Source organism: Mesoplodon bidens, assembly GCF_964165515.1.
Source record: "Mesoplodon bidens genome assembly, chromosome: 9".
Lineage (NCBI taxonomy): Eukaryota > Metazoa > Chordata > Mammalia > Artiodactyla > Ziphiidae > Mesoplodon > Mesoplodon bidens.
The window spans coordinates 103,594,679-103,622,016 of record NC_138166.1 but is presented as its reverse complement, the minus strand read 5'-3'; the positions used below and the strand labels follow the sequence as shown (position 1 = coordinate 103,622,016).

The window sequence follows — 27,338 nt, the reverse complement described above, 5'->3', positions numbered from 1 at the left end:
TAGTTTAATTTTGTATTTGTTAGAGAACATACTTTGTATAATTTTCAAGCTTTGAAATATATTGAGGCTATGTTAATGGCCCAGACTATGGTCTATCATGGTAAATATCCCATGTGCACTCAGAAAGAATATGTACTCTGCTGTTGAGTGGTGGGATCTACAAATGTCAGGTCAGTTGGGTTAATTGTGTTTTCAAGAATTTCTGTATGCTTACTAAGCTTTTTTCTACATGTTTTATCAATTACTAAGAGCAGATTGTTTGAATCACCAACTACAATTGTGAATTTGTCCATTTCTGCTTTTGGTTCAAGCAATTGTTGCTTGAAGTATTGTAGCTCTATTGCTAGTTGAATACACCTTCAGGATTCTCATGTCTTCTTAATGAACTGACTCCTTTATCATTATGAAATCTTTCTTTTTATTTCTGGTTATCTTTGGTTAGTGTTTGCATGGTATATCTTTTTTACAACCATTTAATTTTAACCTATGTCTTCATATTTAAGGTAGATATCATAGATAGCTTATAATTGGGTCTTGCTTTTTAAAACTAACCTTAAAATCCTCTGGGAGTAATAAGGGGAGCTTGTGTACATAATAAACATGGGGATATGAGGAATATCTGTCCTTTATACTGCAGTTATTTTCCATTCTATATTGGATCAGCTTTCTGCCCCTGCGTGACATGCTTGAGAAAGTTACAACATGTTCCAAAGATTTTAGGTGTGTATGTTGGTGTTTCTTAAGTCAATTTTTAGAGTAGGAGAAAAGGTTCAGAAATCTTACATAAGGTTACATAACATTAAGAGGAACTGGATATATTTCACATTTAAAGAAACCTTTTATAAAAAGAGAGATGTATTTTTTTTCAGGACTAGGTAATTCATTTTACCTAAACTTCCATCAAAAGCCTAGCCACACATTGACCATATTTATCATTCCTGGCACTTGTCACTCTATTATGTACACCCAACTTTTCATCTGGTAAAACCTTTCTTACTCCAAAGAATGTCCTTTAAATTTCTCAGTGTGCAGGTACATGGCCAATGAATTATCTTAGATTTTATCTCTGGATACTTTATCTTTATTTTTGAAAGGTACTTTTGCTGCATATAGAATTCTAGATTAACAGTTTTATTTTTTTCCCAGCACCTTCAAGGTGTCACTCCACTTTCTTCTGGCTTGCATAGCATCTTCTGGTGAAGAGTCTGTTGTTACACTTACGTTTGTTCTTCTGTACAAATGTCTCTTTGCTTTGGCTGCCGTTAAGGTGTTCTATTTTTCACTGGTTTTCAAAACTTGATTATCATAGTGTAACTTGCTTTGGTGTGGTTTTCTTTATATTTCTTATGGTCAGGGTTTATTGAGTTTTTATACCACATGTGGTAAAAACTCAGTCACTATTTCTTCAAAAGTGTGTTTTGTCTTTTCTCTCTTCTCTTTCTGGGGCATTAATAACAAGTATCTTACTTCACTTTATATTGTTCAACAAGTCATTGTGACTCTGTTCATGTTTTTTTAGGTCTTTTTTCCTCTCTGTTCTTCATTTTGGATAGTTTGTATTGCTATTAGTTAAAGTTTAATTTATTTTTTCCTTCCGTGGTGCCTAATCGGCTATTAATCTGGAGTTTTAAATTTTTATATTTTTCATCTCTGGAAATTTTATTTGGGTATTTTACAGTCTTCAATTTCTCTTCACTATACTCATGGTTTTCTTCATATTCTTGAGCATTTGGAACATATTTATCTTAGCAGTTTTAATGTGTTTTTCTGCTAATTCCGTTATCTGTTATTTGTGGGTCTGTTTCTATTGACCGATTTTTCTCCTTATGATGGGTCACATTTTTCTGCCTCTCTGTATATATAGTAATTTAAGAAATAACACCAGATATTTTGAATTTTCTCTTGTTGAATCTTGGATTTTTTTTGTGTGTTCCTTCAAAGCATGTTGGACTTTTTATGACAGGCAGTTAATTACTTGCAGACTAACTTAATTCTTTCAGTTTTGTTTTGAAGATGCTCTAAAGGCTGTTTCTACAATAACCATGATTTTTGGGGCTAGGTGAGCCTCATTCTTAAGGGGTTGCTCTTCTGGAGTCTCTGCTTAATATCTCATGGCCAGGAGACACTTAAATGATCCCTGGTGATGTATGAGCTCTGGGAATTTTTCCTCTTAAAGTGTCCTATAATTTTGCTCTTTACTTGAAACTTTATTTTGTCCTGCCTTGGGGTGTTTCACGTTTTATAAATAAAGATCAACAATTAACCAAAGTCTCAAAGGGAACACTATGCAGATTTCTCAAGTATCCTCTAGTTAGCTTCCTCCTCTTGGGTTGTCTGTTTCATAAATTGCAGCCATCTTTTTTCCACATGAACTCTGATCTTCTCCTTAACTCAGCAAGACTGAAGGACTTCCATCTTCCTCCTTGTGCTGAAGTCCAGCAAGAACATTCATGCAGAAGATCAGCTGGCTGTTTGGTTCATTTAATTTGTTTTCCTTTTCTCAGTGGTCACAGGTGTGAGCTGCCTGTTTTCCAATATATGAAAATTGTATTTTTACCCTATATTTTACCCTGTTCTACAGTTGTGTTAGGAGAGTATAAGAATGATCATCTTATACTCTCATAGCCAGGACCAAATGTCAAGAAGAGAATTTTAGTTTGTTTTGTCATATTGTATTCCCAGTGCCTAACAGTGACTGGCACTTAATAGAATCTCTCTAAATATTTGCTGAATAAATGAATGACTATATCCTCAGTTGTTATAAGAGTGGCAATAATGTTACTGGTACAAAGATAACACCAAGAGAAACAAGCAAAGAGTGTGACTTTCTACACTTGAAAACCATCATAGGTCACATCTCTTGATGGAGGGTCAGCTGCCAGTGATACTACTTGAGACAGGCAGAATTTCATTAGGCTGTTTGAGAAGCTCATCATTGCCATTCTTAGGTAGAGTTTCACTCATTTTTGACAATCTCAGTCCCCATGCCCCCTGGGTGTGAAAATTATAGGCTGTATGTCCACCTTTTCACCAGGTGCAAGTAATGGATGCAAAACTCAACTTAGCACATTTCCTAAACATTTGCACCAAGACTATGAATCAAAGATACATTTTCCCAAGCAAAGTAGGCTTTGGTTTCAGGTTTGTCTGAGGGATGTTCCTGCAATGTTTTGTCTATTTTAGATTATTTGTCTTTTTCTGATCAATTTGAAAGAGCTCCTTGTAGACTGTAGATATTAGCCTTTTATTTGTTACCTGGATTGCAAATATTGTCCATTATTTTTCCACCAATTCTGCCTTTTTAAATTTTGAGACTTAAAGCTCTTTTATGGTAAGTTAAATATGGCTCTCTTTTTTATAGCTTCTGGATTTCCCATTTAAAAATTTTTCTCTCTTTTGTACTAAACCAAATGATAGATTCTTTTCAACATTTATATCTTTAATACAATTGGAAATTAATTTTGTATGCCTGTGAAATGAGACATTATTTCCTTGTAGATAAAGAATTAAGTTATGCTCATATTGTTTTCTAATTATGTGATCATCTCCCCCAATGATTTTTATATATCAAATACCCTTTATATTGAAACCCACTTCTGAATTATTGGGTCTTTTACTGCTCTCTAGGCTATTCCTATGCAAAATTTTACGGTTTTAAGCTTATACTTTGGGGTCAAAGAGCCTGTGAGTCACACTCTGCTTGGAACATTTACTATGTGAAATTTAGAACATTTCTTAGCTTCTCTGTGCCTCTATAAAATGGAGATAATATCATGGTTGATGTGAAATTCAATGACATAATTACAATGCCTGGTGCTATCAGCTATTATTAGTAGTATTAGTTATTAATGTGATTGAGTTGAGTACAATGTGTTTGTTATGTGTTTTAATATCAGGTAAAGGAGTACATGTTACTATATATTTTGAAACTTTCTGTGGCTAAATTCAGATGTTTATTCTCATATATGTCAATTAAAATATTTTATCAAATGTTCAACACTAATTTTTTTCAAAGTTCTAATTAGGAATATGTTAAAGTTTTATATCGATCTTAAGAGAATTAACATTTTAAATACTATATTATCACCTAACGTTACATTGTATCTTTCATTTTTTTTCCAAATCGTCAACAAGATTTTATAGTTTGCTTATTCTTTATGCTGTTCTTAGATTTATTCTAGGTCTTTTTATAGTTTTTGTTCTTATTGTGAATGGAGTATTTTCTCCATTTCTACTTCTAGATACTTATGTTAATGAAGAGAGAAGGCATTGATTTATTTATGTATTTTTGTATTTAGCCATATTAATAAATTTTCTTATTAACTGCAGTAGTTTTTAAAAACTAATCTCTGTTAGGTTTTCTAAGATAGAATTATGTTATCAGAAAAAGGGATATAATTTTTTCCCAGTTCCTATTCCAATCATGTAGTTTGCTTGTATACTGCATTTCCCATGATCTCTAAGAACATATTAAATATTAATGATGATGTTGACTATTCCTTCCCGACTGTAATTGAAATGGTTTTATTGTTTGCCATTTAGAAATGTTTTCACTGCTAGTTGGTTCGTGATAAATAGTCTTCACCATATTTAAGCAGTTTTTATTCTTTTCTTACCTGGAATTTTTATTAGGAGTGGTTGATAAATTTTACCAGATGGCCTTTCAGCATCTTGTGATATAATCATAAGTATTTTTCTGTTATTTTGCAGTTGTAATTAATTTTGTTGATTGATTTCATGACATCATTGTCATGATTAGACCTTACTTGTTCAGAGCACATTATGATTTTGACACATGACTGAATTCTACTTGCCAATATTTTATTTACAATTTTTGCATTTATGCTCACTAGTGAGATTGGTGTATAGTTTACATTTTGCATTATTTAGGGCTATTTAGTTATCAAAAACACAATTTTTAATAACATTATTCTGACTTTAAAAAGTATTGGTCTACATATATGAGGATTCCATATATATATATAAAACTATAGGCCTGTTTCTGGTGAGATGCATATCTAAATGGTTGTGTCTTGTTTTCTTGTACTACATAAATATGTATGTGATCAGGAATGCAGAGAAAGAAAGGTGGCCATTGGTGGGAGAGAGAGAGATAAAATGATAGAATGCTCCAAATTATCAAGTAATAGAAGGTAAATGAAGAGTACAAAGCATCAATATATCCATAGGCTGTTTTGTGAAAACAATCTCCTCATAAAGGAAAAAAAAAAACCTAAATACACAAGATTAGTAATGATAAAACAAAAGCCAAACACTGACAAGATTAAATGATTTCTAAGAGGACACTTTGTGCAACTCTAGGGGAACACGTATTAAACAAAATAAATGGACAACTGTAATCTCACCCTCCCTAGTCAATAAGGAAGAGGGGAACTCGTGGACGAGGTAGCACAGCCTGCACCTGGGCCCCTAATTCGCCTAAAAATCATTTCATTTGGAATCAGACAGCCCCAGGTGCCACTCCCAGCACTGCTTGTGAGAGCCAGAGAAAACCTGAACATGCAGTCGCTATAGAACAGGAGGAAGGAGGATGAAAGCTCAACCACTGAGAAAAGCCTCCAGACGGTTTCACAAGCTGAATTCTCTCTAACCTTGAAAATGGATCATTCTGTGCACTCAGGTGCATCAGCATTTTTGCATTAGGCTGACACACTATTTTGCATCTGTAATCTTTATTTTAGGCAACATGCAGCAGCCTCCAGGAGCAATCTTGTGGTATGCGACGGTGGACCACAGGTATGAACACGCCTCTGAAGCTGGGCACCGTTCTCAGTCGTGGGATGCTGGCCTCAGTTCCCTCTGGAGCCCTGTGGGCACAAAGGCTGCAGCTGGATACTTTACGCAATTTAGAAATAATTTTGTTTGGAATTAGACAAAGCTGAGCTCAGTTCTCAGGACTCCCAGCTCCCAGCTACGAGAAAAAGTTATTTTAACCTCCATAAACTTCAGCTTTCTCATCTACAAAGCAAGAGTAACGAAGTACTGCTGTTCACAGGATTCCTAAGGATTTCAATTAAATAAGCTGATACATGTACAGTGTTCAGGATAATTCTGCTTGCACTGTAAGCACTCAAATATCAACCATTACTTGATTTATCCTGCATAAACCTTGCAGCATCCTCCTCCTCAAGTATCCCTGGTTTTCCCCTCCACCACGCCTTCCTTCTCCAGCCTCCGTGTCTCTGAGATTTTGCCATTCTTCCCATGAACAAGGGTCAAAACCCCCAGACAACACACACCACTGCTGCAGCCTCACTCACCTGCGCACAAGATGTCGCCATTTGTTCTCAATTCTACCTCCACACTCAGACGTACACCCACTCCACTCCCCGCTTTCCTGCCTTCATTCAGGGCCTCATGCCTCTTCACCTGGACCTGAAGCAGCCCCTGGGGGCTCCTTGCCTAGACTCATTCTCTTCTCCAAATCCCCTTTCATACTGGTCTGGAGTTACTTTCCTAAAACACACACTTGTCCTCGAGAAACCTGTCCACTCCAATTTCCTACAGAGTAAAGACGAGCCCGCTAAGAACAGTACTTGATGACTTGCTCTTCTTCCTGGGCCTTTAAGCCCCAGCCTTCCGAGCCCCTCCCCGTAGAGCTACACCAGGTCAAGACAGCTTGCTACGTGGTCTGCCCACGAACCTTTGTTACTCCGCCTGTTCACGCTGCCAGGGTGCCATTTCCCACTTCTCTCCAGGCTGCAGTCGCCTTTCAGGGGCCGCTGGAACGCTCCCTCTTCACACCCTCATCTACTGTCGACACCAATACCCTTCTCTCCTTCCTCACCTTGTTCCCGTCCCACACGGGGCCTCAACTCAGAATATATTTCATTCATTCAGATCTTCTGACTTCCTTTAGATCTGGGCTGAACGCTTCGCAGGAGTAAACACTGTGGTTTACAAATCCTGTGTCCGTCCACCCACCCACCTTGTGCAGCCCGGGGCCTTGCTCAGAGAAGACTGTCCCTTAATGTCAAATGACGAGGTGAAGGTATGACAGCACGGCGGCATCCGGCCGCCCCTCACCTGCAGAGAACAGCACGTTTGGGGCCAGAAAGATCAAGCTGCCACTTTACTTCTCTTCAGGTCTTTTAAAGACACAGGTATGAGATATGCTACTCGTGTACTTTAAAACCGAAAAACATGGGGGAGGGAAGGATTGGGAGTCTGGGATGAGCAGATGCAAACCAGTACATATAGGATGGATAAACAACAGGGTCCTACTGTGGAGCACAGGGAACTATAGTCAACATCCTGTGATAAGCTGTGATGGAAAAGAATATGAAAAAGAATATATATGTGTGTAACTAAACCACTATACTGTACAGCAGAAACTGACACAACATGGTAAATCAACTGTATTTTGATAAAAATTGTTTAAATAGAAAAAAAGAAAAGAATCATTTGAAAATGATCTGTCCTACTTACAACTTAAAAAATTAAAAGCAATAGCCTAGGAAATGAAAATGAGAACTAAAATAAGTCAAAGGTACTTTTGTTTTTTGTTCTGTCTTGTCATATGAGAAGTAGACAAAGAGAGGGGAAAAGAGTAAAAGAAAAAAATCAGGAATAAAATGAAAGTGATCATCTGAGACACCAGAGGAAAACAGAAAAACACAGAGGGACACAGAGGATGGGCAGAACCATGCAGACACAGAAGCAAATACAGAATACAGAGAGACAGTCTGTACCAAGGCTTTCTACAACATTCTCGCAAAAGACATTGACTTTTTAGGCCACGCTTTTGTTCCTGGACTAAGGGGGTTTGAAACCCTGAGGCCAGTCTGGTCAGAGGCCAGTGCTTGTGGTCAACTATGGGGACAGGCCAGCTGCTACCTGCCCCACCAGCCAGATTTGGATCTGTGAGAGAATTAGGTCTCGCTGTTGCCAGATCTTCCAGTTTTTCAAGAGAAGCCAGAAATCTGGATGTTAAGTTTGTAAAAAACTACTCTGTGGGCCAAATAAAACATTTCAATGGGCACCATTGGTGCCAGAGTTTACCCTCTGAATTATGGACAAAAACAAGGCTATTCCTCCTTCCTTGCTGTAACCTGGGTGCCAAGTGCAGTCAGCCTGGGGTGGAAATGCTCCCTGGGCATGGCTGGCGCCACCACAGAGGTTGTTCTAGCTGTGGGTCTGGCAGCATCTGTTTGGGGAAGAATATGGTTGAGATGAGAAGCACATCTTCCAGAGGTCCTCTGTTGTTTCTCTCCTGGATTCTGGAATGGCTCTAATCATACTAGTAATTCTGGAATGGCTCTAATCATACTAGTAATTATGTCCCTCCCTGTGAGGAGTCAGAATTCATTAATTTTTAGAGAGAGATAAAAATTCAAATTCCACAGGCTAATGATTGTATACAATCAGAGAGAGAAATTAGAGAAACAAAAAGGCTTTTTATTTAAATGTTAATCTAGTAATTTAAATAAGTAATTAAAACAAGTAGATTAGTAATTAAACTAGTAAAGACATAAAAAGTGAGAAAACCTGACATAAGCATAATGACAGGATGCTTTTTTAAAATTTACTTGTTTTCTCTTCCAAATGTTTCCAGGAACCATCTACAGCTCTTACATATTTATCAATGGAAGAAGTCTAATGTCTTTGAAATGTAAGGCTGAATTTTAAAAAATCTGATTAAAATTATTGAGTAAACAGCATTGAAACAGTAATTATGGAAATCATCACACTGGAAAATAATACACAAAATTTCACCACCTAACATGACAAGCTACTGCCAGAGTTCAATGTTCACTTCCCAGCCTTTTCAATGAACATAGATGATGTTGACAGCTGTTAACTGAAGTGTATTAATATTGTATGCTTCTGTGTCTATTTAGTATAACATCATAAATATTTTTCATATTATTTTATAGCCTTCCTAACTATTATTTTAATGGCTACATCATATTTTATTTATTTTTATTTACTTATTTCTTTAGTTTCAGGTATTTTTCACTGTTTTTAAAAACTTTCTAGATAATTTACTTATGAAAAATTCCCTGGAATGAGTCAAAAGACATAAATATTTTTATTAATCTTGAATATATTGCCAAGTTGCTTTCCCAAACACCTGGAACAATTTAAATAATACAGTGAATGACTGTATCCATTGTCCCACTCCTTGTTACCGCTGGTATTTTCGGTAAAGAGGGTGTAAAAAGGATGAACATCACAGGTAACACAGAGGCTATACTGAATGGACCTGCTGGGTCAACAGCTCGTGAAGTGGAGGTCAAGCCACTGCTGTCTGTGGACCGTCTTGGTTTCCTCATCAAAGAAAAGAAGGGTTTGAATTACATAATCTGCAAAGACTATTTCAGCTTTAAAAACTTGAATCTCAAGCAAAGGCTAACACTTCATCCTCCAGAGAATTTTTGGTGTATTATGTTTTAGACGGATTGGAGAGATAACAGTAAGTTTCTGTATGAATTACAGCCCCTGAGAAATCAATATCATTAAGTCCACTGTAAATGCACTCCTGGGGGCAGGCGGGGAGAGGGAGAGGGAGAGGGAGGGGGAGAGGGAGGGGAGAGGGGGAGGGGGAGGGGGAGAGGGAGGGGAGAGGGACAGGGGGAGGGAGGGAGGGAAGGAGAGAGAGGGAGGGAGAGAAGAGGAAGAAATCAGTGGGGTGGTGTGGCAATTTCTTAAAATAAGACAGCAGTGAAGTTTGCCACATTGACTCTTCCTTTCACGAACAATTTCTCAAGCGTGCAATGCTGTTTGAAAGCATTTTTCCCACAGTAGAACTTCTTTCAAAATTGGAGTCTATCCTCTCAAATCCTGCAGCTGCTTTATCAACTAAGTTCATGTAATATCCTAAAACCTTTGTTGTCATTTCAATAATCTTCACAGCATCTTCACCAGGAATAGAGTCCATCTCAAGAAACCACTTTCTTTGTTCATCAATAAGAAGCAACTCCTTACCTGCTCAAATTTTATCACGAGATTGCAGCATTTTAGTAATGTCTTCAGGCTCTACTTCTGATTCTAGTTCTCTTGCTGTTTCCACCACATTTGCAGTTACTTCCCCCACTGAAGTCCTAAACTCCTCAAAGTTACCCATGAGGGCTGGAATCAACTTCTTCCAAACTCCTGTTAATGCTGAGATACTGACCTCTTCCCAGGAATCATGAATAGTCTTAATGGCATCTAGAATGGTGAGTCCTTTCCAGAAGGTCTTCAAGTGACTTTGCCCAGATCCATCAGAGGAATCACCATCTCTGGCAGCCACAGCCTTACGAAATGTATTTTCTTAAATAGTAAGACTTGAAAGTCAGAATTACTCTTTGATCCATGAGCTGCAGAATGGATGTGTTCACAGGCATGAAAACAACATAAATCTCATTGTACGTCTCCATCAGAGCTCTTGGGTGACCAGGTGCACTGCCTATGAGCAGTAGTATTTTGAAGGGAATCTTGTTTTCTGAGCAGTAGATGTCAACAGTGGGTTTTAAATATTCAGTAAACCATGTTGTAAGCAGATGTGCTGTCATCCAGGCTTTGTTGTTCCATTTATAGAGTACAGGCAGAGAAGACTTAGCATAATTCTTAAGGGCCCTAGGATTTTTGGAATGGTAAATGAGCACTGGCTTCAGCTTAAAGTCACCAGTTGCATTAGCCCCTAACAAGAGAGTCAGCCTGTGCTTTGAAGCTTTGAAGCCAGGCATTGACTTCTCCTCTCTAGTATGAAAGTCCTAGATGGCATCTTCTTCCAACGTAAGGCTGTTTCATCTGCACTGAAAATCTGTTGTTTAGTGCAGCCACCTTCATTCATTATCTTAGCTAGACCTGCTGGATGACCCACAGCTTCTACATCAGCACTTGCTGCTTCGTCTTGCACTTTCATATCATGGAGATGGCTTCTTTCCTCAAACCTCATGAAACATCGTCTGCTAGCTTCAAGGTGTTTATCTGCAGCTTCACCATCTCTCTCAGCCTTTATAGACTTGAAGAGAGTTAGGGCTTTGCTCTGGATTAGGCCATGTTGACTTCAGGCCATGTTGTGGCTGGTTTGATCTTCTATCCAGAACACTAAAAGTTTCTCCATATCAGCAATAAGGTTGTTTCGTTTTATCATTCGCGTGTTCACTGGAGGAGCACTTTTAATTTCCTTCAAGAACATCTCCTTTCCATTCACAACTTGGCTAACTGTTTGGAGCGCGAGGCCCAGCCTTCAGCCTGTCAGCTTTCCACACGCCTTCCTCACTCAGCTTCAGCATTTCCAGATTTTGATTTGAAGTGAGAGACATGCGACTCTTCCTTTCACTTGAACACTTAGAGGAACTTGTAGGGTTATTACTTGCCCTAATTTCAATATTGTTGTATCTCAGGGGACAGAGAGGCCTGAGGAGAGGGAGAGACAGGGGCACGGCCAGTTGGTGGAGCAGTCAGAACACACACAACATTTTCAGTTAAGTTCTCCGTCTTGTATGGATGTGCTCCATGGTGCCCCCAAATCATTACAATAGTGACATTAAAAACCACTGATTACAGTTCCCATAACAAATATAATAGTCATGAAAAAGTTTGAAATACTGTGAGAATTGCCAGAAGGTGACACAGAGACACACACTGAACAAATGCTGTTGGAAAAATGGCGCCAAAAGACTTACTTGACGTAGGGTTGCCACAAACCTTCAATATGCAAAACAACGCAGCATCTGCAAAGCTCAATAAAATGAGGTCTGCCTGTATGTAATCCACGTGGAAGTTAGTTTAGGTTTTACTTTTAGAAATCGGAGAGAATGCCCCTGCCTCACCCTGGGAGGCAGCCCAGACACACTTCCTGCAGGGAAGGAGCTCGAAGTCAAGGGAGGCCCGTTCCCCCTCCCTGCTGCTGACCGGGTCACCCCGTGTGCCTGAGCCCTGAGCTGCCCGGGTCCTCCAGTCCACCTGACCATCCTGAGCCACACTGACTTGCACCCACATTCTACGTCTGTCCTCTCATATCATCCAGACAACGCTCCTGAGGGACAGGACGGGGTACACGGAGCTTGCACAGCTGCCTGAGGACCTGTCACTGTGGAGCAGAGAGCAGTGCCCGCGGGGAGGAGGGGGGTCAGGGACCGCCCCAAACCTCTCACCACACTGACGCTCGGGGAAGCCGCTCACCTCGGTTTTGTGTCTTTTATATCCATTCACAGAACACACAGTTACAGAACACCCGCTATGCGCAGGTCACAGTGCCAAGCTCCGTGGAAGAGACCAAATTAAATCAGCTAGAACCTGCCTCCAACGAGCCTGACTACTGAGCAGCAGATGTCCGAGCTCATTCAGAGACGATGTGTTTGTGATATCCTTCCCTGCAGAAATCTAACGGAGCACCTCAAAAATCTGTGGAGACGTGGATGGACCTCGAGACTGTCATAGAGTGAAGTACGTCACAAAGAGATAAACTAATGTCATATGCTAACGCATATGTGTGGAATCTACAAAAGTGGTACAGATGAACCTATCTGCAAAGCAGAAACAGAGACACAAGTAGAGAACAGACGTACGGACACCAAAGGGGGAGGGGGGAGGGGATGAATTGGGAGATTGGGATTGACACATACACACTATTGATACTATGCATAAATAGATAACGAGTGAGAGCCTGCTGTAGAGCACAGGGAACTCTACTGCATGCTCTGTGGTGACCCAGACGTGAGGGAAATCCAGAAGGGAGGGGATATGTGTATACGGACGGCCGGTTCACTTTGCTCTACAGCACAGCACTGTGAAGCAACTATACCCCAATAAATAAAAAATAAAAGCCGGGCTTCCCTGGTGGCGCAGTGGTTGGGGGTCCGCCTGCCGATGCAGGGGACACGGGTTCGCGCCCCGGTCCGGGAAGATCCCACGTGCCGTGGAGCGGCTGGGGCCGCGGGCCATGGCCGCTGAGCCTGCGCGTCCGGAGCCTGTGCTCCGCAACGGGAGAGGCCACAACAGTGAGAGGCCCGCGTACCGCAAAAAAAAAAAAAATAAAAAATAAAAAATAAAATAAAAACCAAAAACACAGAAGTTGGAAAAGGGACCAAGATATTTTGACAAATGCTTTTCCTAAAATCAATTGATGTCACATCAAATATGAGATGCTACCAAATAAGAAGGATCTGAGACTATCTCACCATCAAAAAATTAATATAAAAACCAAAAGAAAGCAAATAACAGTGTGAACCAGGATGGAATTGCCTTAGAAGGTTAAATGTCTATGTGAACTCACAATTTAAAGTGTTTCTGGTATTCTGAAATATTTCGTGATCTGATTTCTACCATTTGGAGGTGTGAGAAGGGATGACTGAATTCCTTTCGGTCAAAGGAAGCTGTCTGGGGGGGCAGGTGAGACGCCTCCAGGTGAGCCCAGCACACCACAAGCTCTCATTTGCATAATTATCAACGATGTCAAAGGCCCTTCTGCTGCAGTGCCTAGTGTTTGCATTCATTTGCCTCCCCTTCCATTGATCCATCCCGGGAAAGAGCCAGTCACGGAAGCCAAGGAGCCAGGAGGATGCTCAAGGCCAGCAGGCTGGAGTACCCTGGTGTGACCTTGTGTGTGAGGGTCCTTCTCAGTGGCTGGGGAAAGAGAACGAGGTCAGAGGTCAGATTGTAGGTTAATATTTTAAACTTCTGCCGACCTGGGCATTCACTGCTTCATGTTCATGTCTCCACTAGTTTCAGGTTGTTTTAAGATCAACCTAAAGATTACAGGTGGCTTCACAGGTAGCACAGCTCTCTTCCTCAGCTTACTTTTATCATTTAAACAATCTCAAAGCTTTCAGGTTTCAAATAAGGAGAGACCACACCACCTAGGGAACCAGCATTGGAAAGGCAGGCGGGCAGAACCGGGCAAGAGCCACTGCCCTGTGTGCCCGCTCTCTCCAGCCCACTCACCCTCCTGGGAGCAGAGGGTCCGCCGACTCTGATCCCTTCAGAACATCATGCTTCCCCTTCTTAATACTTGCTCATGAAAATACAGAGAGCTGGATCATTCCATCGGCTTTAACTTGCAGATGGAGTAACTGAAGCACAAGTTTAACTGGCTCAAGAGAACTTAAATCCAGAGCTTCTGTGTTCTAAATGATGATGCAGGCCCCCAATGACTTTTCCTCTCTTTCCTTCGTCTGAGGTCTGTTTACCGGAGCCTTTACATGTAGCTTTGAGCCAAGAATAAACTGGTATGATCACGAATAGTATCAATCAGGCTGTACACATTTGGTGCTCAACAAATGTTTCTGAGGTGAGTGAATAAATGACATTTGAAGAAGCAATTTCATCATATAAAATAAACCTTCTGATTTTCAAGATGAGCTCTTCCTTTTTTCTTTACCTAAGGAGGTTTCTGAAGTCACCTTATTACTTGGCTAAAACAACTTCAGTTAAAATACACGACCTGTCACAAGTTATTGATCAGAGAAAGAGAAGGCTGTTCCTTGTCTTCTATTTCCTTACTAAGTGCAGCTGTACCGACTACCCTGCTTTCAGCAAACTGACATCCTCACAGGAGATATCAATAACATCCTGGCATTAACATGTACTTACCCTCAGCAATGGTCTGGTCATTTTCCCCTTTCGATTAATATGAGAAAAACATTTCTGCAACTTCAGTATTTTTGAGTTGAATCAGCTTTTCTTATGGGAGTCATTCTACCAAAGATGATTTTTTAATGCAAAAATGCAGGCACATTCATTCTTTCCAGGTCGGGTCCTACTTTGCAAACTACTACTGAATTCAATACCTGTTGTTTTGGGAATTACACCATCATACAACCTTGCTAGGCCTCTCTTACACCAGCAAACAGTCTCTGTAAAGGGCAGGATCCAGCCCATGCTAAACCTCAATAAAATGTTTATTCTTAAAGAAAAAGGTATCGCTACACCAAAAAGAAAGGAAGAGTATTTAAACAGCAGTGTCATGTTCTTGAGAAGGTAGGGCAGCATTTGTGTGGGACAGGGGATAGGGCAGCACAAAGATGGAATCATCCTTTCATCCCTTCTTGTCCCTGGGACGAGGCTCAGGGCCCTGCCTGAATCCTCACCCAAGGACTCCGGAAAGCTCACTCACTAACCGGGCTCGGGACCCTTATCTGTAAAACCAGGCAGCTAATTTTTTCTATGGTCTCTAATCCCCAGATCACAGGATTCTAGGATTCCTGTGTTTCTGATTCTCATCAGAGGCTTCTTATGATGGTTCTGATTGAGAATTAGTGGCCTGTTTTTTTTTTTTTCTTTTTGCGGTATGCGGGCCTCTCACTGTTGTGGCCTCTCCCGTTGCGGAGCACAGGCTCCGGACGCGCAGGCCCAGCGGCCATGGCTCACGGGCCCAGCCGCTCCGCGGCATATGGGATCCTCCCAGATCGGGGCACGAACCCGTATCCCCTGCATCGGCAGGCGGACTCTCAACCACTGCGCCACCAGGGAGGCCCAGTGGCCTGTTTTAATTCTTGCTTTTAACACAGACTTGGCCTTAGTTTCTTCCTTTGATTTCCTCCATGTATTGGACAAGAAAATGATCAACTCCCTAAAGCTGAAGATTTATTCCTTCTAAAAATAAGCATGAACATATATGAAAAAAAGAGTTAATTCTCTTTAAATTGATTTCTGGTACATAACTTCAGTCAATTCTTTAATAAATATCATTAACTGTTACATGAACTCCGAATCTTAAGGCCGTTATCTTTGGGGAAATAGGTTTTCCCAGATGATGAAGCAGTGGCATTCATATTGACTCAGTACTTGTTCTAAAGCATAAACATCACTTAATGTCATTAGAGTATAGTCAGTGCCTAAATTAATATTCCCTGTGCACATGAAGATGAATTTTTAAAAAAACGAGATGGAGCAAGCAGTCCTGAAGTATTCTCTGAATTACTGCAATTGTTCTGTAAATGTGCAAAAGCCTTAGGACTTATCTTTGAATTATATATGATATGCAACACTTGTTTCCAATACCTGCAGAGAAATTTCCTGTATACTCAGAAAAATGGTGATTTCATCTTATTAAATTAGTGTGGTTTCAATTTCACATTATCTGTAGCTGCTCAGCCTGTAGTATTACAAGTTTATTGCTTCTGCTTGGCTATACGAAAAGGTGAAACCTAAAGTCATTTTCTGCTTTACTGACTTGAAGGTGGGAAAACTGAAATTATCTTTGTCATTAAAGAGAGACTTACAATTTTTTTGCCTTCTATTAACACCGTAGAAGTATTTGTTTCAACGTTCTGCAGTATCACACTTCCTTTCTGCTCTCTGTAGATGAATTCTTTATCTACAAGAGAGGAAATAAAACAGAAACATGAAACATCAAGGAACTCCGTAGCTTTTGATGGACACAGGTAAATGAATTGACTAGTTCCAACAAAAGTATATCCTGCATTTCATCAAAGGGTCCTTAAATATGGTGAAATGGGTCCTTTAAATATGCTCCTCTCCATATAACTGCATGTGAAGTTTCTCTCTGAATCATTTCTCATAGTCTGCACACTGACATATAAAGCACAAGCATATACACACATAAAATCTTTAGAACATTCTAGACTTTTCTTCGGTGGGACACATAGAGTGGACACAACAGAGAAGATTAAGAAACCCACTACTGGGGCTTCCCTGGTGGCACAGTGGTTGAGAGTCCGCCTGCCGATGCAGGGGACGTGGGTTCGTGCCCCGGTCCAGGAGGATCCCACATGCCGCAGAGCGGCTGGGCCCGTGAGCCATGGCTGCTGAGCCTGCGCGTCCGGAGCCTGTGCTCCACAATGGGAGAGGCCACAACAGTGAGAAGCCCGCGTACTGCAAAAAAAATTTTTTTAAAAAGGAACCCGCTACCGTAAGGGGCGGAGATAGTTGGTACTAAGGGGACTGATTTCCTATACTGGAAACTCTGGGGGAAAATCTGGATACATACACATGCACACCATATCCTGCAAACTTATTTTCATTTGGTCCACAGCTTCCTTTGCTATTCCTGGAGGAATTGGCAGTTTCACCGTCATGAATATCTTTGGCTCTATATATTGTATCCTCAGTGACACTGGTCCTTTGTAACTCAACCGAGATTTCAAATATCCCCTTAGAAAATTACTGGAGCAATCCCCCTGAATAGTATGCATGTAGGGGTATATATGTAGGCATGTAGGTGTGTAGGTGTGTAGGTGTGTGTGTGTGTGTGTGTGGTGTGTACACATACTACAAATGAAAGGGTAAACCTTCTGAAAGGATTGCAGGTGGAGAGACAGGGCACACAATTGGAAGAAGAAATGATAAACTGGGAGATTGGGATTGACAAATACACACTACTACATATACAAGAGATAACTAACAAGGACCTACTGTATAGCACAGGGAACTCTGCTCAATACTCTGTAATGACCTATATGGGAAAAAAACGTAAAAAAGAGTGAATATATGTGTATGTATAACTGATTCATTTTGCTGTACACCTGAAACTAACACAACATTGTAAAGCAACTGTACTCCAATAGAAATTTTTACAAAAGAAAATAATACTATCTTTCTGAGTGAAGGGGATGACACTGAGCCAGTCTGAAGGTAAAGAAATTTCACATGATAATCAGTTGATGAATGAAAAACACTGTGCAGACTGGATTAATTCCAATGGTATTATCATTTCTATGCTTTTTAAATTCTACTCCACAGAATTACATTCTTTTCTTTCTTATTCCTTTTTTTTTTTTTTTTCCCCTGCGGTACGTGGGCCTCTCACTGTTGTGGCCTCTCCCGTTGTGGAGCACGGGCTCCAGACGCGCAGGCTCAGCGGCCATGGCTCACGGGCCCGGCCGCTCTGCGGCATGTGGGATCCTCCTGGACCGGGGCACGAACCAGCGTCCCCTGCATCGGCAGGCGGACTCTCAACCGCTGCGCCACCAGGGAAGCCTCTTATTCTTTTATTCTACTTGCTTTGCCTTTAATATTCTCTTCCTTTTTCTAGTCTGTTAAGATGGAAGTTTAGATCTTTGGTTTGATTTTCCATCCTTTTAATAAGACTATTAAAGCTAAAATTTTTCCTCTATGCATGGTATTAACTACATCTCACAAATTTTGATATGCTGAATTCAGTATTATTCAGTTCAAATTATTCCTAATTTTTCCTGAAAAGTCTGCTTGGCCCAATGATTATTTAGAAACATGTTTAATTTTCAAATATGTAAAGTTATTCTGGTCCTCTTATTTTTATAGATTTTTAATTTAAGTTCACTGGATCAAAGAATATTCTGTACATGATTTTAGTCTTTTAAAACTCATTAAGACATCTTTGTGACCCAAAATATGGTCTATCCTGGTAAATGTACCATATTCACATTTAATGAAATTATTGATATGGCTGAGTTTGGTCTATAATTTTTTTTGCAGGGGTTTGTTTTCTACTTTTCTCTTCTACTTCTTGTTTCCCTCTTTCTTGTTTCCTGACATTCACTTTATTTTTTGAATATTTTTTACAGTTCTAATTTCCCTATTTTTAGCTGTATTTCTTTGCCTTTTTTTAGTGGTTGTCCTAGGGATTATAATATGTACTCAACTTTTCAGCATCTACAAAGAGTTAATAATGTATCACTTCTCATGAAATATAGAAATCTGTCCAGTTTTCAGGTCCACATCCAGTCCCATGCTGTGATAATTGTTATGTGTATTACATCGACATACATTATACATTCCACAAGACAATGTTATAATTATTGTTTATAACAATATTATGGTTTATATAGAAATTAAGAAGAAAAAGTAAAAAAGAAAAATTTGTTCTTTGCATTCACCCACTATTTACCATTACTGATGCTTTTTGTTCTTTATCAAAATTATGAGTTTCCATCAGATATCATTTTTCTAACTTCATAAAGAACTTTCTTTAGGATTTCTGACTATATGAATCTGCTGGCAACCAATTCTTTTAACTTTGTTTTATCTGAAAGTCTTTTCCTTTAACTTTCATTCTTAAAGGATATTTCTCTTAATATAGATTTCTAGGTTAATGGTTTTTTTTTTCCTTTTAGCATTTTGAAATTCTGTTCCATTGTCTTCTGGTCACCATGGTTTCTAATGAGAAGTCAGCTATTAGTTGAATTATTTCCCTGCATATCATTTCCGTGCACTTTTGCTGCTATCAAGATTTATTTGTTGTCTTTGTTTTCAGCAGCTTGACTCCAATGCACTTTTAGATGGGGCCTTCTTCGTGTTTGTTTGATGTTTAATGAGCGTCTTGTATCTGAAAATTTATGTCTTCATCAAATCTTGAGCCATTAATTTGCCAGATAATTTTTCTACTCCTTTATCTGCCTCCTCTCCTTCTGGTATTCCAATTTCCCATATATTGGGCACCTTGATATTATCTACAGTCTCTGATGCTCTGTTCATTAAAGAATTTTTTTCTCTCTGTTCACCTTGAATCATTTCTTTTGATCTATCATCAAAGTCACTTTGTCTTTTCTTTGTCATGATTATTTGACTATCAAATCCACACAATGAATTTTAAAATTTCAGAATCTGTATTCTTCTGTTTAGGAATTTCCATTTGGTTCTTTTTATTGTTTCTATTTTTTTTGCTGAGATTTCCCATTTCTCTGATGAGATTTTCATTTACTGAAAACATGCTCACGTTAACTCGCTGAGGATAATTACAATAGTTCTTTTAAAATCCTTATCTCTCAGTTCCAAAATCGCTTTCATTTCAGGGTCAGACTCAGTTACTTTTATCTTGAGTGTATTCCATTCTTTTTTGGTTCTTTGTAGTAAGGTAATTTTGCACTATATCCTAGACATCATGGATTAATTTCTGGACATTCTGGGTTTTGTTAGCATTCTCCAATGAGTGTTGTTTCCTTTGCTATAGCAGGTAATTTTCTTTGCTAGGCCTGGATAGCCAACTTTGTCTTTCCGGGCAGCAGCTTCACTCTCCGTTCAGATATTTCATCTTAAGCTGAACTACTGGGACTCTCTGTATGCAGGTGTGGTCCACGGGTCAGACGGAGATAATACTGTACCTTTCCTTTCAGTTTTATCAATTCCTGTTCTATCTTATCTCATTATCCCCCTTTTCTTAACTTTTAAGTTTGACACTTAGCTTATTAATTTCAGCATTTCTTCTTTTCTAATATAATCACAATGGTGCTATAAATGTTCTTAATTACTTCTTTGAGTCCATAAGTTTTTAATGGGTAGTATTTTCACTACTGCTTAGTTCTATGCAGTTTTAGTTTCTGTCATGATTTCTTCTTCAACCTGTGAGTCCTTCAGAATTTCCAATTTGCAAATGTATGCGAAACACTCTTATATACTATCATTTTGTTATTGACTTGTGATTTGCCTACATGTGGTGAGAAAAAATCTAGATTATTAATTATTTGAAGTTTGTTGAGAGTAGTTTATGGCCTGATGCATGGTCCATTTCTGTAAGTTTCTTGAGAGAAGGTATATTCTCTAATTGTAAATGCAGAGTTCTATATGTGGTCATTAAATTAACCATATTACTTGTCTCATCAAATTGACTCTCACTTAGCTAATTTTTTGTGTGCCTGACCTTTCCTTAATATTGAAATTTTCTAGTGTAATGATGTTTTGAATAATTCTGTCCTGTAGATCCCCCAAATTGTGTTTCATATTTTGTGACTATTTTATTAGATTAGTGCAAGTGTAGAATTCTCCTATCTTCCTGGAGATTTGCAAATCTTTTTTTAAAACTACATGTTCTCTCCCTAATAATGCTTTTTAAAGATGACTTCTCTTTTGTAGAATAGGTAAAATAATAGTATACACCTTCTATTGTTCATGTGGAGAGTCAATGAGATAAACACGTCATACTTATAATGTGTTTAAAATCACGCCGCACTCCAGGTAGGCTCTCAGTGTTGTCAGCTGCCAACATTATCTCAGCAGAGGATTTGGCTCATTTTTGTCTCCTTTTTTTTCCCTGAAAGAACTGTTTACTTTCCATTAATAAATGTTTTTATTGGAATTTTAAAATTTTATTATTTAAAAAATTTTTTAACTTTCATACAATTTTTAAAGGTTACTTTCCATTTACAGTTGTTACAAAATACTGGCTCTGTTCCCTATGTTACAGGATAAACCCCTGTAACCTTACACCCAATAGTTTGTACCTCCCACTCCCCCCCCCCACCGGCCAGCCGTATTGCCCCTCCCCCAGCTGTATTGCCCCTCCCCTACCTGTGTTTCCTTTTCCTGTCTCATCCCCAGTATTCCATCCCTCTCCTGCTCATCCTTCCTCTTTTTTTTTTTTTAATCGCGGTGCGCGGGCCTCTCACTATCGCGGCCTCTCTTGTTGCGGAGCACAGGCTCCAGACGCGCAGGCTCAGTAGTTGTGGCTCACGGGCCTAGTTGCTCCGCGGCATGTGGGATCCTCCCAGACCAGGGCTCGAACCCGTGTTCCCTGCATTAGCAGGCAGATTCTCAACCACTGCGCCACCAGGGAAGGCCCTCGTCCTTCCTCTTGAAGGCTCTCCCACTCTTCACTTCCGGTGGCCCTGCCCCGGGTTGGATGGCTGTCACCTTCACCCTGGACTACTCCAGGGCCTCCCAGTGGGACCCTCTGTCCCTTTCTCTATCGGGACAAGGCCACACTTCTTTTTCAAAACTTTTTTTTTCTGGCTCCTTGGCAGAGGCTACTTTGGCCGAACTCCTTAGTCTGATGTTCGAAGCCCTTCGTCTTCTGGCCTGTCTTCTCTTCCCATGTTAATTCCCCCCACCACCACTAACTAAGCATCCTAACAAGTCCTGCCTTCCAAGCCTCTCTGATGCCTGTGCCGCTGCCTTGGCTGCAGTGCCCTTCTCCCGTCCCCGCCAGGCACAATCTTCCTGGGCTCGGTGTAAAGGTCTCTCCTCCAGGCAGTTTTTCATGCCTCTGCCATGCAGAATCCATCTCTCTCTGCTGACCCCTGACGTGTCATTCACCTGTTTTATGCTCATCACAGCACGTTGCTTATCTGCTACTACAGCTCTCTCCCACTAGAGTCATGATTCTCACGGGAAGAGGCCATACCTGTTTGGTTTCCTAACTCTTAGCATAATAACTGATATGAAAATTGGTGCTAAAAAATATGCGAAGCAATTAACAAATGCATCCTATCACAAGTCTGAGTCACCAAATACCCAACCTACTTGTGGAACAACAGGCAGAACTCCTGGTAGAAGAGGGAGTGCTCTGGGCCAAAGTAAAAGGAAGGAGAGATGGACATGGTGGTTTTCTCAAATTACACCTTATGTGTCTCTTTGTGAGATTCTGTTACAGCTACTTTACTCCTGTCGCTGCAGGGCAAAACGATGTTACAAAAGGAGTGCATCTGAATGCTGTGAGGATAGGAAGGTAAAACTGAAAAGCCACACTCAACAGGGAGGTCCCTAGGAAAAGACTTCCCAAAGGAAATCTCGCACAGGACCACCCACTGGCTAGTTATTCTTCGTGTGCCAACTATCCAGTGCTTTGCATTTAAAATACATCATTAATTTAATTGTTCTGTGTACTTGAGCAACTCTTCAAAGCTAAAAAGTTAAAGAAATAGAGTAAGTTGCACTGGTAACTAGCACAATTATTTAAAAACTGGTAAAGCATCAAGAAAATTTCCCTTCTTTCCTATCTAAACCGTTATCATTGGGTAACCAAATTATAGATAAGGGGAAGTTTCATTTTATTTTTCTTCCCCAAATTGTGATACAAAAATGTACAGCAATGCCACAAATTATTTTATGTACTCTTCCAAAAATAAGATAAAATTCCAGTCATTTCCTCTGAGTCTATTCCTCTGATATTAGCTATAAAGCTGGCTAATATCATATATTAGCTATCTTTATGTTTTGTTTACTTTTGCTTAACAACAATGTATTATTAGCAACTTTCAAAAGCCTTACCCATGGTGAAAATTTTGGAAATGTAATGCATTTATGGTACAATAGATTTCTTAAAAACTGAGATAATTTAGTTCTCATTGCCAAGTATAAGTTGTATATGCTGGTTGGTTTTGAGGAGCATATTAATCCTTGATTATACAAATATCACAAAGAATCGATGCATAGAAATAGATTTTAACTACTGAAACAAATAGCGCACATAACAAATGGAGTAGATTTGATTTTTCTCATGATTATCTTCTTTTAATTTTAAACAATGCTGACAGAAACACTGTTCTTTCCATTTATCATATTTTTCTCAGATATAATTTATTTCTGTTTATGTACGTTCTAATAACACAGAGCATATATTTCCTAAAAAATATATAAGCATATATTTCCTACAACAGTCAATATCCATATGATGGTCATAAAATATAAATCCCTAACAGCCACACTGTCGTCTAGAAATACCATTTCCCACCAAAGGAAAGCAGGACTCCTTCTGTAAACAGTTGATTCCAGGTCTGGGACAGCAACTATCCTAGAGACCAGCAAAGCTATCAAATTGTATTACCATGTCAAAATGATTCAGAAACCAACCTGAAAAGGCTCCCACCAGCCAAGGACCAGCCATTGAGAGCTTTAGTAAGAATAACTGGAACGGACTGAAGCTCTTTAAATAAGTTCATGAATTTAGAATGATACTTCAAAAAGAAACAACTAATTCAATCGATCATTATTAGAGGATACTTACAAACCAACATATTATTTTAAAACTGGTAAAGAAAAAGGAAAGCATCAAGAAAGTTTCCTTCTTCCCTATACAAACTGTATCATTGGGTAACCAAATTACAGATACGGGGAAATTTCATCTTATGGAAGTATTCCAGTTATCAAGTGGAAAAGGCTGATGGAATTAGCATATCACCATTTTGCAGCTCCTAATGAGTTAAGGTGCCCCTCAGCCAGGGCTGCTACAGCACAGAAGGGGGGCAATCGGCAAGAACTGCCTCCTTAAGGAAGAACAGAGCACTACTGAGGAAGTGCTAGCAAGACCAAAGCCAAAACCCTCACACCCAGCCAGGCTATCAGACCAACGAGAACTTGCAGGGGATAGAGGACAGAGGGCCCTTCTAACCAACGCCATACAGATACAGGTAGGAGACTCTGAGAAACTACGGGAAAATGGCCTGGCTTCTTCAAAGAGATAATGACGTTGATATGACAATTAGAAACTTAAACACAAATAAGATAATTAATGCCATGAATAGGATTAATAGCATTATTAACGCTATTAAGAAACTAATGTTTTTCGTTTGGGGGTTATTTCTTCTTTTAGTGTGATATGGTGGTTATGCTTTTCTGTTTAACAAGATAAACCAAGTCCTTATCTTTTAGAGATGTACACAGTGAAACAAAGAGGATTAGATGATATGGTATCTGGGGTCTGCTTCTAAATAGCATGGGTGGAGGAGAAAAAGGTCAGCATACAGACACAATACGATGGGCCAACAGGAAATAATGGCTGAAGGTGGGTTATGGACAAATAGGAGTTTACTTACTATTCTTTCTACTTTTGTTTAAGCTTAAAATTTTCTATAATAAAAAGTTAAAATTGATTTTAAAGTTCAAGTAGTTAAAAAAGATCATGCAGCTATAACGAGAATAAAGCTATGTTGGTTCATTCTTACATTTTATCCTTTGTTAGGCTTTTGCAGTAATTTGCATGTATTTGGGTTGCAGGCAGGTAGGGCTTGTGTTTTCATCGTATTTCTCCAATAACCACTAGGTCATAAAATAAAAATTCTGAAATCTCTCCCTCCAAGGTCAGAAGCCAGGGGAGAAAATTTGCAGCAACCAATGACAGTCTTCAATCCAGATGTAGATACATGGCCTACAGCTAAGAGTGATTTCTCCTTTGGTTTGCAAATATTAAGCCTTGTATGGAGAGTTATAGGAAGAAACAACTATAATTAGAAAGCTGATGTTAGAATTAACACATTTCAGGAAATATAAGCCAAATGAAAATTTTAAGTGGACCATACTTATAATCTAGAACTGTGGTGCTAATATGTAGCCACTAGCCACATGTTCTTACTAATATTAAAAATTAATTAAAATTACATAAAATTTAAAATTTAGTTCCTTCTTTGTACAAGGCACATTTTAAGCACTCAAAGCCACACATGGCTACTGGGTAGTGTACTGGACGCAGCAGAGACAGAACATCTCCATCACTGCAGAAAGTTCTTCTGAACAGCAATATTTTGAAGTTATAATAAGTGACAGCATTTTATTCCCAAAGAATGCCTTAGTTTACACCATAGTCTATCATTGATCTGGAAAAAAAATCACTCTTCTCAAGCCATGGCTATCAAAGAGAAAATCAAAGGATGTCCTTAAAAGGTGGTCAGCAGACCTTCTGATACCTCTTGCCATTTATGTGTCTCCACTCTTATGGGCAATGAAGGCAACAGCTGTGGGAGAAAAAGATTTTTAAATGAAGTATTTCCAGATTATCCCAAATGTCACAACACCTTAAAAAAGAACATGAAGTTATATGGTAACCAGAGTCCCAGTAATCATCATCAGAATCAACGGATTAAAAATAGGAGTCAGAGGCTTCCCTGGTGGCGCAGTGGTTGAGAGTCTGCTTGCCAATGCAGGGGACACGGGTTTGTGCCCCGGTCCGGGAGGATCCCACATGCCGCGGAGCGGCTGGACCTGTGAGCCATGGCCGCTGAGCCTGCGCGTTCAGAGCCTGTGCTCCGCAACGGGAGAGGCCACAGCAGTGAGAGGCCCACACACCGCAAAAAAAAAAAAAAAAAAAAAAAATAGGAGTCAGGTGTGGGACTTCTCTGGTGGCGCGGTGGTTAAGAATCTGCCTGCCAATGCGGGGGACACGGGTTCGAGCCCTGGTCGGGGAAGATCCCACATGCACCAGAGCAACTAAGCCTGTGAGACACAACTACTGAGCCTGCTCTCTAGAGCCTGCGAGCCACAACTACCGAGCCCACGTGCCACAACTACTGAAGCCTACATGCCTAGAGCCCGCGCTCCACAGCAAGAGAAGCCACTGCAATGAGAAGCCTGCACACCACAACGAAGAGTCGCCCCTTCTCTCTACAGCTAGAGAAAGCCCACGCGCAGCAATGAAGATCCAACGCAGCCAAAAATAAAATAAACAAATTTACAAAAAAAAAAAAGGAGTCAAGTGGAAAGAAAATGCCAAAGTTTTTTTTCCTGTTTTTTTTAGGTTGGGTTGAAACTCGTGATTTTTTTTTTAAGTACCCACCATGATAACTATGGCCTTTTATTTGAAATTATAAGAACTACACACAATCCTCCAACACACCAGGGAAACATCAATACAAACAGAGATGGTGAGAAAATGTAAAATAAATGATGTGCATTTTACTAAGAGTGGATAAGTAACTTATTTTCATGAGAATGTGCTTAGAAAAGGTAGGAGTTTCCAAGGAGAGAAATGGTGGGTGTAAGAAGCAAAACTCAGAGAAAAGAGTCTAACCAGTGGACATTTCATTTATTTAAAAGAACATTTACAATGTGAGGGATACTCTGCTAGACACACTATGAATTAGCCATGTTCCCTGACTTAAGGATGCTTACAATTAAAATGGTCAGTCAGATGGCAATTATTGATGCTGGCTATGGAAAAGTTCCATGTTAATCACAGCACTGTACTATAAGACATGATTCCAAGCAAATAAATAATTCTACTAATGTTATGAGAAAGTAGGATTTTCTGTATAAGAGAAAATAAATCCACATTTAAAATCATAAATTTCAGTAAAAGTTAAAATCCTGTAGTGTTATATATGGAATCTAAATAAAAGGTACTGATGAACCTAGTGGCAGGGCAGGAATAGAGACGCAGATGTAGAGAACGGACTTGAGGACACAGGGGGGAAGGGGAAGATGGGACGAAGTGAGAGAGTGGCATGGACATATATACACTACCAAACGTAAAGTGGATGGCTAGTGGGAAGCAGCCGCATAGCACAGGGAGATCAGCTCAGTGCTTTGTGATGACTTAGAGGGGTGGGATAGGGAGGGTGGGAGGGAGACACAAGAGGGAGGGGATATAGGGATACATGTATGTATATGGCTGATTCACTTTGTTGTACAACAGAAACTAACACAGCATTGTGAAGCAATTATACTCCAATAAAAATATATATATATATGCATATATATGTGTGTGTGTGTGTGTATATATATATATATATATATATATATATATATATATATATATATATGGGCCCTGTAGTGTTAAATTTGTGTCAGAAATACCAACAGGAACACATTTGCTTATTTCTTAAAGTATCTATTTGCTAGTCTTGTCCATAGAAATATTAGATACATGATTTCCTAAACACTCAGATTTTCATTCCTAAGTACCATTCTCACTAAAAAGAACAAGGAGTCTTTGAAGAAACAGGTATTTCTAGATCTGAGGC

The 27,338-nt window shown here is 39.5% G+C and overlaps 1 protein-coding gene across 5 annotated transcripts in view; it reads right to left on the bottom strand.

Annotated features, from left to right (window-relative positions):
• DPP6 (dipeptidyl peptidase like 6) overlaps nt 1-27,338 on the bottom strand; it is a gene marked incomplete at both ends in the record, with an annotated part of 1,069,187 nt that overhangs the window by 306,109 nt on the left and 735,740 nt on the right. For all 5 annotated transcript variants that reach the window (XM_081243456.1, XM_081243458.1, XM_081243455.1 and 2 more), the window contains one exon: nt 16,176-16,270. In XM_081243456.1, the coding sequence (XP_081099582.1) occupies nt 16,176-16,270 (95 nt within the window). The remainder of the gene's footprint in view (nt 1-16,175; nt 16,271-27,338) is intronic.